This window comes from Pinus tabuliformis, chromosome 8 (assembly GCF_031772625.1).
Source record: "Pinus tabuliformis cultivar Carrire ecotype Pingquan chromosome 8, CPIR1, whole genome shotgun sequence".
Taxonomy (NCBI): Eukaryota; Viridiplantae; Streptophyta; class Pinopsida; order Pinales; family Pinaceae; genus Pinus; species Pinus tabuliformis.
This window is the reverse complement of record NC_142294.1, coordinates 1,519,584,506-1,519,596,770: the sequence shown is the minus strand read 5'-3', so window position 1 is coordinate 1,519,596,770 and position 12,265 is coordinate 1,519,584,506. Positions and strand designations below refer to the sequence as shown.

Here is a 12,265-nt window from a genome sequence, read left to right as displayed (position 1 = left end):
AAGTCACATCACCCCTTTCCTAGAAACTTGACATTGTATATTATGCATGGCATATTGATTTTGCATAGATATTATCATCATATCATGTTCTCATACTAGAATAAGTGCATTTAGAATAGATTTGCATTTTACAATAGATTTTCTTTCTTGTATGGTTTTAACTTTTAATATTTACATGAAAACATGGGCGAAAAAAATACACCCAGGGCACATGCTTCCAACATTGTTTGTGATGTGCAGGATACAGGTCTGCAGTTTTAGAGGATTGATGGTGTTCTCATGACCTCATCATTCGAGTACATGGATTATGCGCTCTGTAGTGAGCTCGTGTCCCAGTTAGAGCCAAATGTTACACATCAAAAGTGGGTGACCCCATAGGAGAATTTTTCTCCTAGTTATCTCTTCAGCTGATGGTCAACAACCCCAGACAGCAACCAACATAGCCAATATATTTTTCCATTTCATCTCCGCTCATTGCATCAGACATATGTCCCCTCGTCTGTTTTTCGAGAGCATATGTTAGAAGGTGGGAAATCCAACCCAAAAGGTAGGTTTTTCATTGTGCAATCGAGTGCTTATGTTTGTTTTTCTTGGGCATTTGGACATGCATTATTGGGTGACTTGCAAGAAGGAAGGACTTTGACCATGGTTTTGTTCCCTCACCTTAAACGGGGGTTAATCCTCAATCCTAATCTCGCGGAATCTCCCCTATTGACCTACGGTCTTGGGAATGGCACTACTTGGGGAAAACCCGATTTTGGTAGTGTGGTCTAGTTTAACATTACAAGCCCTATTTCATCATTTTTCTTCTTTGGGTTCACATGACCACTAGGTCCATAAAGCACTGGCACACCCCCTCCCTTTGTCCACATATGTGGGTTGGGCCTTGTTAAATTTAAGACATGTTCTTTGCTTAGGACAGTTACTACAATTTTCCATATATTTCTTTTCATTAGCAACCACATCAATCATTATCACATTGACAGTAACTGAAGAAAGAACATAAACGAATAATGCAGAGGACAAGCCAAGACAAGAGGACACATGAATATGGCTCAAGCCAGGGAAAACTCCAAGATGGGGAAAACCCTTGATCAATTCTTCTTATTATTAATGTCAAGTGTTCAACAGAGAGAGAGAGAGAGAAAGTACAATAATTCAAGGTCAAGCTTGACTAGTAAAATAGGAGAGCCACTATCACTGCCCTCAATCATAGATGCAATTCTGGAGTTGATGTCATACTGTAGAAGAAGCTGACTAGTTAGGGCTAATAGCTATCTATCAAGGAACTGCTTTAATCAGGTCAACCATTCATCTATCACTCAAGACTACATGAGAACATCATATCTTATGTTTACAAGGGTTGGAGTTTTGTTGCTTGCTGGTCCTGGTTAGGGCATGAAGCACAATGTTACAGACTTTACAAATACACCTCAAACAACCTATTACAATTGCGACCTCCCTTCATGTTGATCTATCCTCCTTCAACTTCTAATATGTTATTGATTCACACCCTAAATAGATCTCCAATGTAGTCTGCCAGGGTAGTAGCTTGTCTTCTCGGCCTATTGTTAAGAAAGATAAGGTATGTGGCCTGCTTGAGAGAGACTTCTTGTAGATGTGGCTTTCTTGGGAGAGAGCTTTCACACCATAAAATCAACCCTAAACACTCCAACTCTTTCATTATGTCTGCGGTCATCTTCAGGAATAACTCGGACTTGTAATATGAAATAGAAAATCCCAGAACAGTCTTCAAACAAGCCCAAACTTGCCTTCAACAGGCTCGGCCTCCTACCAGAGGAACTCGTTCTATCAAGTAGCCCAATCAAGATGCCAATCATGCCCTTCCTCCTTCGTTAGAGTTATCTTCCTTCTGCGGCCATTTTAAAGAGAAAAAGATGTGTGTTAAGATGTGTAAAATGATGATGGAGAGGACTTCCTTTTATAGGAATTGGAAAGGTGTTCTATTTGATTATTTAGCCCCAAGCCGACCTTGACAATTTGTAAATGAATGGGCATAAATTCAAAAAGACACTTCTTCTTGTCCAAATTAGATGATCTTTATATCAATTTTGGTCCTCTCGAAAAGAGGAATTTAATGCAATCATCATCTCCATCAAATGAGCTATACCAAGGTGGAATTTTGCCCTAGTTGCCAATTTTAACAGGCCTGGAAACTTTGCCCTGAAGGTTGATGTAGGTAAAAGAAAGTAGCATATCATGGCCACAAGCAAGAAACAAAAGAAAACGAATATTATAAAATGCAAAAGATGGTTGGGACATTTAATATAGCACATGGGAAAAAGCCAAACATGAGCTCTACCCCTTATCATGGCCATCACCCTGGTTCCTAGGGCCCCATTTGTGCCCCCACAACGTTAAGGAGCCCATGCACGTCCCAACCCCTGGTGGGCGATGAATTGCCTCACCTTAAGGGGGTAATGACTGCTTTATATCATTCACAGCATGCTCTCATTTCCTGAAACCCCGAACAGTAATACAAAGAAAAACAAGAAAAGGCAAAAGGCAAAAAATTAAAGGTGGAAAACCAAAGGTCGACATAACTCATGTCAGGGTTGCAGGAATCGCCCCCCCCCCGGAGGATCCAAACCCGGAACCGCGGATCGGAGCGAACCGTCCCGGAATCCAAGTCGGAAGCGCGGTTCCGATTTTAAGGTTGCGCGGATCCTATTTAAAAAGGCGATTCCTGCCTTTTGGGTTGCGGCCACCCCGGAACCGCGGATCGGAGGGCGGTTCGGGCACGGGGTGGCGCCACGCTTCCGGCCCGGAACCGCACGCCACCCGCACGCCACCCAGGCGATTCCGCAAGCAACCCCGCGGCCTCCTTTTTTTTAATTTATTTTTTTTAAATTTGTTTTAATATGTGACTTAACTAGCATGAGGGGGTGGGTTAGGTTAGTTTAGGGTGAGTCTAGGGTGACTTTAGAAAAGAATAAAGCCCCCATTCTCTTCTCATTTTCTCACTTTGAGTTTATGAGAGTTGGAGAAGAGAAGAGAGGAGAGGAGAAGAGAAGAGAGGAAAGGAGAGGAGAAGAGAGGAGAGCTTGGAGGAGTGAAGAAGGAGGAGCTAGGAGAAGGAGGAGGAGCTAGGAGAAGGAGGAGGAGCTTGGAGCAAGAGCTTGGAGGACTTCATCTACAAGAGCTAAAGAGGTAAGTTCAAACCCCAAACTCCCTTGTTTTTTTGAAAAAAAAATTGTATTTTTCTCCTCCCTCTCCTACTCTTTCCCATTGTTTCTACTTGCTCCTTTATTTACAGGTTGTCCACCACCTATATCCATATTCCAAGATGGTGTTCTTTTGGCTTCTATGTATCATTCCACTCTTGGTTTTAATGATGGCAAGGGTGAGGAATAGAGGGGAAGAGGAAGGGGATGAACTTGGTCCTAATAGTAGTGACCCAATGTATGATGAGGAGGAAGGGTTTGAAGAGGAAGGGGATGAACTTGAAGAGGACACTGAAGCACAAGATGGGAAAGGTACATCAAATCCCTTGTGGAACTATGTGACCAAACTTGAAGGGGGAAAGGGTGGTGGATCTTACAAATGGATGTGCCCTCATGATTGTCATGGAGGAAAACCATATACGGGTTCATATACCCGTCTGAGGAGGCATTTTTGTGGGGTGCTAGAGAGTGATGAAAAAAAGGGTTCTGTGGGGGTAGCCATTTGCCCAAAAATTTCAAGTGAACAAAGACAAAAATACATCAAAATAGAGATGGCTGCACAACAAAAAAACAAGAAACAAAAAACTCATTCAGAATCAAGTGCAACCTCTAAATTTGGTAGTTGCCCATCTCCTTATGGTACTTCTGCAACCTCTGGAGGTAGAAAAACAATAGGGGATTTCCTTAATGTTACTGGGAGGGATGATGTGGATGGAAAGGTAGTCCGTTTTCTTTGTGCTTGCGGTGTACCATTCAATGTGCTTCGCTCTCCCTATTGGCATGACATGGTAAAGGCCATCAATGAAGCCCCAAAAGGATACAAGGCCCCCAACTATGAGAAAGCTAGAACAGTGTTATTAGAAAGAGAAAAAGCTAAGGTTCAAAGAGCTGTGACACGTTTTACACATGAGTGGGTGGATTATGGGGTATCCATTGTATCAGATGGGTGGACAAATATTAGAAACCAACATTTGATAAATGTTCTTGGTGTTTCTTCTAAGGGTGCAGTATTTATTGCATGTCATGACTCCTCCTCCATCAGTGCAACTGCACAAAACATTGCAGATCTCCTATTGAAATCAATCAAAGATGTTGGTCCGAATAATGTGGTTCAAGTGATCACAGATAATGCAGCAAATTGTAAGGCAGCAGGAAAAATTATTGAGCGTACTCATCCACACATCTTTTGGTCTGGGTGCCTGGTTCACACATTGAACCTTTTGATGCATGATATTGTGAAACACAAAGAATGTGGGTGGATTGCTGAGGTTTACAGGAAAGGGAAGCAGCTCATTAAATTCATCACAGGGCATACAAGGGTAAACTACTTCTATGGCACTTACTCCAAGTTGCAATTGCTTAAAATTGCAAAGACAAGATTTGCTAGTTATTACCTCACCTTTAGGCGGCTAGTGAAGGTGAGACAAGCTTTAACTAATCTGGTGTGTGCTGAAACATGGGATGAAATTAACCAGTGTACAGATGGTGCTACTGCTAATGTAGTCAAGGACACTGTTCTTGACACTTACTTTTGGTCACAGGTTAAATATGTTTTGCAATTCACCAAACCAATTTATTACATGATCAAGTTTGCAGATTCAGATCGACCAGTAATTGGGGAGGTGTATGAGCAAATGGATAGCATGTTGGGGCAGATTAAAGACATTGTTGAGCCTAGAGATACCACCTTGTACAATTATATTCGTGAAGAGGTGGAAAAGCGATGGGATATGCTAAATGTTCCATTGCATGCATTAGCATATGTTTTGACACCTAGGTACTATCATCCATCATGGCTTTCAAAACCAGCACCTGGGGGGGAAGCAGGAAAAAACCACACCAAGATAAAGAGGTTCACGAAAAATATATGGCTGCATTGAGTAGATTAATCCCTGATAATGAGGAGGCTGCATTGGTACGGAGACAGGTGAGCAACTATACGCTCAACACTGGTCCATTTGGGAGCATGCATTCAATTGAAGATCGAGAGCATTTTTCTGCTCTTGAGTGGTGGAACATGCATGGAGGGCCTACTCCACTTCTACAGAGTTTGGCATTGCGGGTGCTATCACAGGTGGTAAACACTTCTTCTGCAGAGAGGTGTTGGAGCTCTTATTCTTTCATCCACAGTGTTAAAAGGAACAGGTTGAGTTTAGATCGGGCAGAGAGCTTGGTTTATGTTCATTACAACTTGCGATTGTTGTCCCATTACTGTGAAGATGCAAAGTCTAATAAAGACTTGTTGACTTGGGACAAGCATCCAGAGGAGCCCAATTTGGAGGATGGAGTGTTGCAACTAGAGCAATTAGAGGATGCTCTTATCCAGGTATGTCCATTGTGGTATGAATTTTCCAATTTTCCCTTATAAAGCATTTCTCTAATTCATGTTTTTAATTTTTTTGTTAACTAGTGTTTTTTTTTTTTTTGCATGAATTTTTTGAGCGATTCTAGGATGATGATGACCGTGTTGATATGCCACCACCCCCACCCCCATCTGGTCCTAGGTTCCATGGTTCAACACCAACAGCAGGGGGTTCTTCTTCATCAGTTCCAGTGCCACGACTTACACAGGGACCATCTTCTTCATTGCCACCACGTGGAGGCACGCCATCACGTTCTATTCGTGGTGGAAGGAGGAGAGATTAGTAGATATATTCACAATCTACTTCTTTTTGTCATAGTCTATAGATTACTCATTAGACTTGTAGACTTGTGAATTTGAATTTTGAACCTTTTTGGCTTGGCGGTGACCAAGTGACATATTTTGTAAACATTATTATTTGAATTTTGGACATGACAAATGTTGACAGTTGCTCACTTGCTAGATAAATCATAATATGCTCTATGTTTTATGTTTTATAATATGCTTAAATGTTTTATGTTTTATAATATGCTTAAAAATTTGATGTATGTTTGTAATAGCTAGAATATAGATGATTGTTGTACATACTAGTAACTACAATGGAATCATGGATGCCATATCTATCTTGATTTATGCAAAAATATGCATGTTTTCATGTCTTCTACAATTAATTTGGTATTTGGGATGTTTGTTTTGAGTATAAATGCAAAAAAATATATAAATATATATATATATATAGCAGACGCTTCCGCGGACGCTTCGCTCCCTAGATTTTTGGAAAATGACGCTTCCGCGCTTCGCGCTTCCGCTTCGCGCTTCCGCTTCGCTCCCGCTTCGTGCAACATTGACTCATGTATTCACAATTATTCCCTCCTACATCTACACACCCAATATGTAGACATCCCTTATCATTGCTACCTCTGAACCCATAGCATTTGGCCTTGAGACCCCCATGTCCCCATCCATTCATCATCATTCACAAGACACCTATCAATTGAAGGATGTACCAGGGACCTGTCTTTCCCCTTAGGTGTTTGGAACACCTAATAGGGTTGTTTATTATACACTCCTACCTAGGGAGGTAACAATATTTTGAGACCAAAGCCACAAATTTGGAAGGGAAGCCGCATAGGAATTCTCAATTTTCCCTTGATTAATAAGCTTGGTTCACTTATATGCACCAATGAAATATTGTACCTAATGGTGAGGATATAACATTGGACATTATATGTAATTGGCAAGTGGTTTCATCATGGGATGGGTAACTTATATGGGGCCCAAGTCCACCAAAGTATCATATTGACACCCCAGCTACAATGTTGAGAGCAAGGACTCCCATCATGTGCATAGCATCATTTCACACCATGCACACCTTCAATTCCCTCAATAGTCTACTCATTGCCCCACATTATTCACAAGATGATGCACTTAGACCAATGTGCCCTAGCCGGCTTAGCATTTAAGATTTACCATGTGATGTGGCAGTTGATCCAAGGCCCAGATGAGGCTTGTCTCACCCCTTGAGACATGGGAGGGCAAGCACCATCGTTAGAGCCCTTAGTATTGGAGCATTAAAGGCTATTTTATCATCAAGAGACGAATGACACCAATTTTTGTACCCCAAACACAATTTGGGCCCCCACACGATGATTTAATTAGAGAATTAGGGGCTATCTGGTAGTTCGAAATTTATTGAGCCCCTCACATATTTCGGCACAAAAAGGACTCAATGTTACCTTCCAATGACCCTACATCAACATGATATTATCATTTTGGCTTGCATTTGGATGGCTAATTTATATTTTTGTAAAGCCACTTGGTCCGCTTGTGTCAAGGGATGTATCTTGCCCATTTTTATAATTTTTGTGGCTTCTAGGCTAAAATTACATTTGATAGATCATGTATAAATAGATGATAGTTCATCTGAGCTACCCATCATCATCACTTGGTAATTTCGGCCTCTTTGGCAAATTCACACTTGTTCTGATATTAGTTATTGGAGCATCTTGGATGCATTTTGATATTTGGAACCAACTTTTTATCTTCTTTTGGAGCTATCTCTTGATTGTCGATGGATATATTGCATGCTATCTTGTAAGTACCTTTTGTTGAATTTTTTCTCTTGAAATAATGTCTAATGTATGAAATTGTTGCAACTAGAGTAAAGCTACATTGTGCCCTAATTTTGTGAAGATAAATTTTTGAAAGCTATTTGGTTAGCAATTGCATATGTTATTCTTGGTATGACATGTGCTAGTGGTGAAATATTGTTTTACTCCATAAAACTCCATAATTCTTGAGGGGGTAATTGTTGAGGGTTGGTACCTAGGGCATTATTTCTTGACCTCCTTAAAGACAATTTTGGCTAATCTAAAGCATCTAGGATTCCATATGCTTAAAAGGAAAAGGCATTAGTCCAAGCCTTTGGTGATCAAACTAAATTTTTCTCCATATATTTCTTCTCTCAAATTTCGGTCCCCTAAAGTAGGACGACTAGTCTAGGGCATAGAGTGAATTGCATTAGAGAGTAAATTGGTGAATTCTAGGAGCATAGACACCAATCCTAGGGTCTTATCTACAAGACCTCAATGTTTGGTAAGCATCCAAATGGTTTTCATCCATAAAATCTCTTGCCCTAGGTGTGCCCTAAGAGGGAAATCCTAGTTTGTATTGCCTTAACTTGGGGACTTCCTTGAGGGTTGTATGAGCTTAGTACTTAGTGAAGTAAATCACAAGAATCCCTTTCTCCTCCTTGCCTTCATCTTGGGAGTACCTTTGTTCACGATAATTCATGAAACCCTTGGTCTTGCACACCTTTTTTGTAGGTCATTTAGAGGGAGAGAAGAACCATTAGAAGTGCCATATCATCACACAAAGCTTCCCTTGAGAGGTCCTACCTCATCACCAAGCACCATAAATCCTAGAATACCCATCAAATGTGATTATCTATCTTACCAGGACTCCTCCCACCAGTGACAATCCGTAAAGAGAAGGGGACATTTGTTGTGGTGACAATGAGCCATTTGTTGAAATTTCTAAGTCTATCCATTAGAAATTTAATCTGTATTCTTCTAGTTTATTTCTTCTACTTGTTAAATTCGAACAAGTTATTTAAAACATATAAATAACGAAATAAACACTATACAATCTCAACATCTACAGATCATCAGTTGAAAGAAAACAAACACACAAGTGACATCGTTATTTTTGGACAAATGTCCCCAGAAAAACCCAATGCGGGAAAACCGATGCAGTTATTCTGAGGGTTTATTATTATGCAGTATTTCCTTAAGTACAATTGGGTGCCAACCTGATGGCGGTCTTGGTACAGGCAGGAGCGTTAATCTCCCAAACTGTGCGATTATATCTTCTATAGCGGGTTGCGGGTGTGATTTCTTGTTCAATGGGCTTTTTGTCATCCACCAATAACCTTTAGAGCTTCGTTAAGTTAGCAGCCCTCCAAAAGTCACAGAGTTCTCTAAACTACCACCATACTAGACCCTACGGTAATACAAATCTTAGTTTAATAAAACTTGGAATCCGCCTTCTAAAACCCGTCAGTGCTTCTCCACTATTGATCTGTTCAAGATCCAATGGTCAACAATACTTCCCTGACCTCGAACCTGCTCCACGCCTATCAACCGTTGATCTTTCTCCACCAGATCTAACAGCTCATATGCATATCGGCCGGCTAACCTGCGCACTCCAAATCCACCCGAAAAAGTGGTTTCCCTCTCTCTCCTCACTGCTACGTGTCTTTGTCTGTATGGAATCAAAGCCAACGGGGGAATTACCACTTACCGCCTTTCTTCTACCCAATAACCACTTGTGGTTTCTCCAACCCGCTTCGGCTTGTTAACTGTCGATTAACTTCTCCCGAACATTGTTGATTGGTCTCAACCGAAATCTAACCGTCCAAATTAAATCTTCACACCGCAGGTCTTCCTCCGCTGATCTCAATTGTCCATTCCACACACTCAGGGTTCACGAGAAACACAGTTAAAAGGAAAAACACGAATTTAACACAATCAACATCATTTCATTCAATCTCACAGAACAATAATTAAACTTCGAATTTCACGACAACATAGAGATTTTGAAGGAGATTATCCTTCGGGATTTGACAGGAATTTCTCATTCACATGCACAGAGACTAATTTTCCCAATTCACTAGATTTGCTCCTAGAAAGCCAAATTTCTTTAACAGTCAAAATCCCTTTACAATAGTGTGAAAATTACATAAGTACTGGTTCATCCTAACAACCAGATCCTAATTCAAAGGCTAAAATTTATTAACCCTATTTGTCCTATGAGGCATTCTCCTCGAGAATCTCCACTATAGCTAACTAACTAAAACTTATTACATCATGATCAAATCCTATATTCTAGCTCTATGCTTAACTAGGAAAACATGGAAATTGATGGCTAAAGGATCCCACTCCTTTGCTTGTAAATTTTTTTGTATTTTTGGAATAATTCTTCGAATTTGTCTTCAAGCCTTATGCTCCTACATCAAACTCCTGAGGACAAAATTCTTCATGGGCTCCTATCCATGAGCTCTTCTACAAAACTGCCCAATTTCTGTAGCATGTTTTCTATTACCCAAGTAGCTTCAGCAATTGGCTGATCCTTCCATTTGACCAAATACTGAAAGTACTCCTATCCTCTGGTTTTCTTGAACACTTTCTTGTCTAAAATACTTTCTGACTATACATCCTTTGTTGTAGGTAATTGTTTTACCCAGTCAATTTCCTGTGTCTCTTGGTCTTCTTCTGTATCATTTGCAATTTCACCTTCATACTTGTACAAATCAGCAACATTGAAAATTAGAGATATTCCAACATCAGGGGGTAATTTAATTTCATATGCATTTGCAGAAAATTTCCTTAATACTCTGCATAGTCGAATTTTCTTGAACTTCAATTTGTTATACTTCCTCTTTGGAAATCCTTCCTTCCTTAGGTGTGCTAAAACCAAATCCCCAACTTCAAAGTTCACTTCTCTTCTTCTCATGTCTGCTCTATTTTTGTACTTGATGTTGCTATCCTGTAGTTGTTGTTTCACCTGTTCATGTATTGCTTGTATTTCTGAAGCAAAATCTTCTCCCTCTACACTTCTCATCTCATCTTTTCCCAAGTTTCTTAACTCAGACACTCCTCTTGGATGCATTCCATAAACTATATGGAATGGACTATGCCCTATACTCCTGTTAGGTGAGTCATTATATGCATATTCAACCTGTGCTAATACTTGATCCCATTGCTTTGGATTTTCTGCAGTAAGATTCCTTAAAAGATTACCCAAACTCCTGTTCACAACTTCAGTCTATCCATCATTCTGTGGATGATAAACAAAACTGAAACTCAGTTTAGTTCCCAGCTTCTTCCATAGTGTCCTCCAGAAATGTCCAACAAATTTGGAATCCCTGTCTGAGACAATACTCTTAGGCAACCCATGCAATCTTACAATCTCCTTGAAAAACAAATTAGCAATGTGAGTAGCATCACTAGTTTTATAACATGGAATAAAATGTGCCATTTTTTAAAATCTGTCCACTACAACAAAAATTGAATAATTTCCTCTTTGAGTCTTTGGTAAGCCCAAAACAAAATCCAATGCTTACCATATCCCAAGGCCTATCTGGAATTGGTAATGGAACATACAAACCTATGTTTTGGCTTCTTCCCTTTGCATATTGACAAACTTTGCAATTTTTCACATACTTTTCCACTTCAGATTTCATTTTCGGCCAGAAATAAAATCTATTCAATTGTTCATAAGTCTTATCTATACCAAAATGTCTTGCAAATCCACCACTATGTTTCTCTTTGATTAAATTCTCCCTCATAGAACAATTTGGTATGCACCGTTGATTTCTCTTAAACAATAATCCATCTTGTAAGACATAATCCAACCATTTATTCCTATCCATCAAAACATGATTCTTACAAGCTTCAAATGCCTCTTTAAAATCTAAATCTGTCTCATACAATTCTTTAAGAAAATCAAAACCAAACACTTGAATTTGACTCTCTTGAAATAATGCATTTCTCCTAATTAAAGCATCTACAACTTTGTTTGATTGGCCATTTATATGCTTCAAAATAAAATGGAAACCCTGAAGATACTCTACCCATTTGGCATGCTTCTGGTTACGCTTTGGCTGCTGCATAATATACTGCAATGCATGGTTATCTGAATAAAGTATGAACTCTTTTGACATTAGATAATGTCTCCACTTCTTCAATGATTGCACAACTGCATAAAACTCTTTATCATAAGAAGAATACTTCTTCTTTGAATCATTCAGCTTTTCACTAAAATAAGCTATAGGTTTGTCTTCCTAACTTAAAACACCTCCAATAGCTTCTCCACTGGCATCACATTTCACTTGGAAAGGTTTACTAAAATCAGGTAGAATCAAAATAGGTTTTTTAGTGATCTTCTTCTTCAACAACTGAAAATTCTTTTCTGCTTCAGCAGTCCATCTAAATGGTTGTTTATCCTTCTTTATAGTCTCAATAATAGGAGCATTGATCTTACTAAAATTCTTTATGAATTTCCTATAAAAACTAGCAAGACCATGAAAACTTCTTACCTCAAAGATACTTTTAGGTGAAGGCCACTCCATGATTGCCTTGATCTTCTCTAGATCCATCTTCAACCCTTCAATGGAAATAACAAAACCCAAATACACTAATTCCTCTTTCATGAATGA

At 39.6% G+C, this 12,265-nt stretch overlaps 2 protein-coding genes across 2 annotated transcripts in view; one reads left to right on the top strand and one right to left on the bottom strand.

The window, feature by feature from the left end:
- Positions 1 to 12,265, bottom strand: part of LOC149241668 (uncharacterized) — a 411,686-nt gene that overhangs the window by 122,100 nt on the left and 277,321 nt on the right. The window lies entirely within an intron of this gene.
- On the top strand, positions 5,051 to 5,939 carry LOC149241669 (uncharacterized). The gene is made up of 2 exons (XM_089367567.1): positions 5,051 to 5,511; positions 5,637 to 5,939. Exons 1-2 carry the CDS (start codon positions 5,053 to 5,055, stop codon positions 5,829 to 5,831), a joined length of 654 nt encoding a protein of 217 aa, XP_089223693.1. The 5' UTR covers positions 5,051 to 5,052; the 3' UTR covers positions 5,832 to 5,939.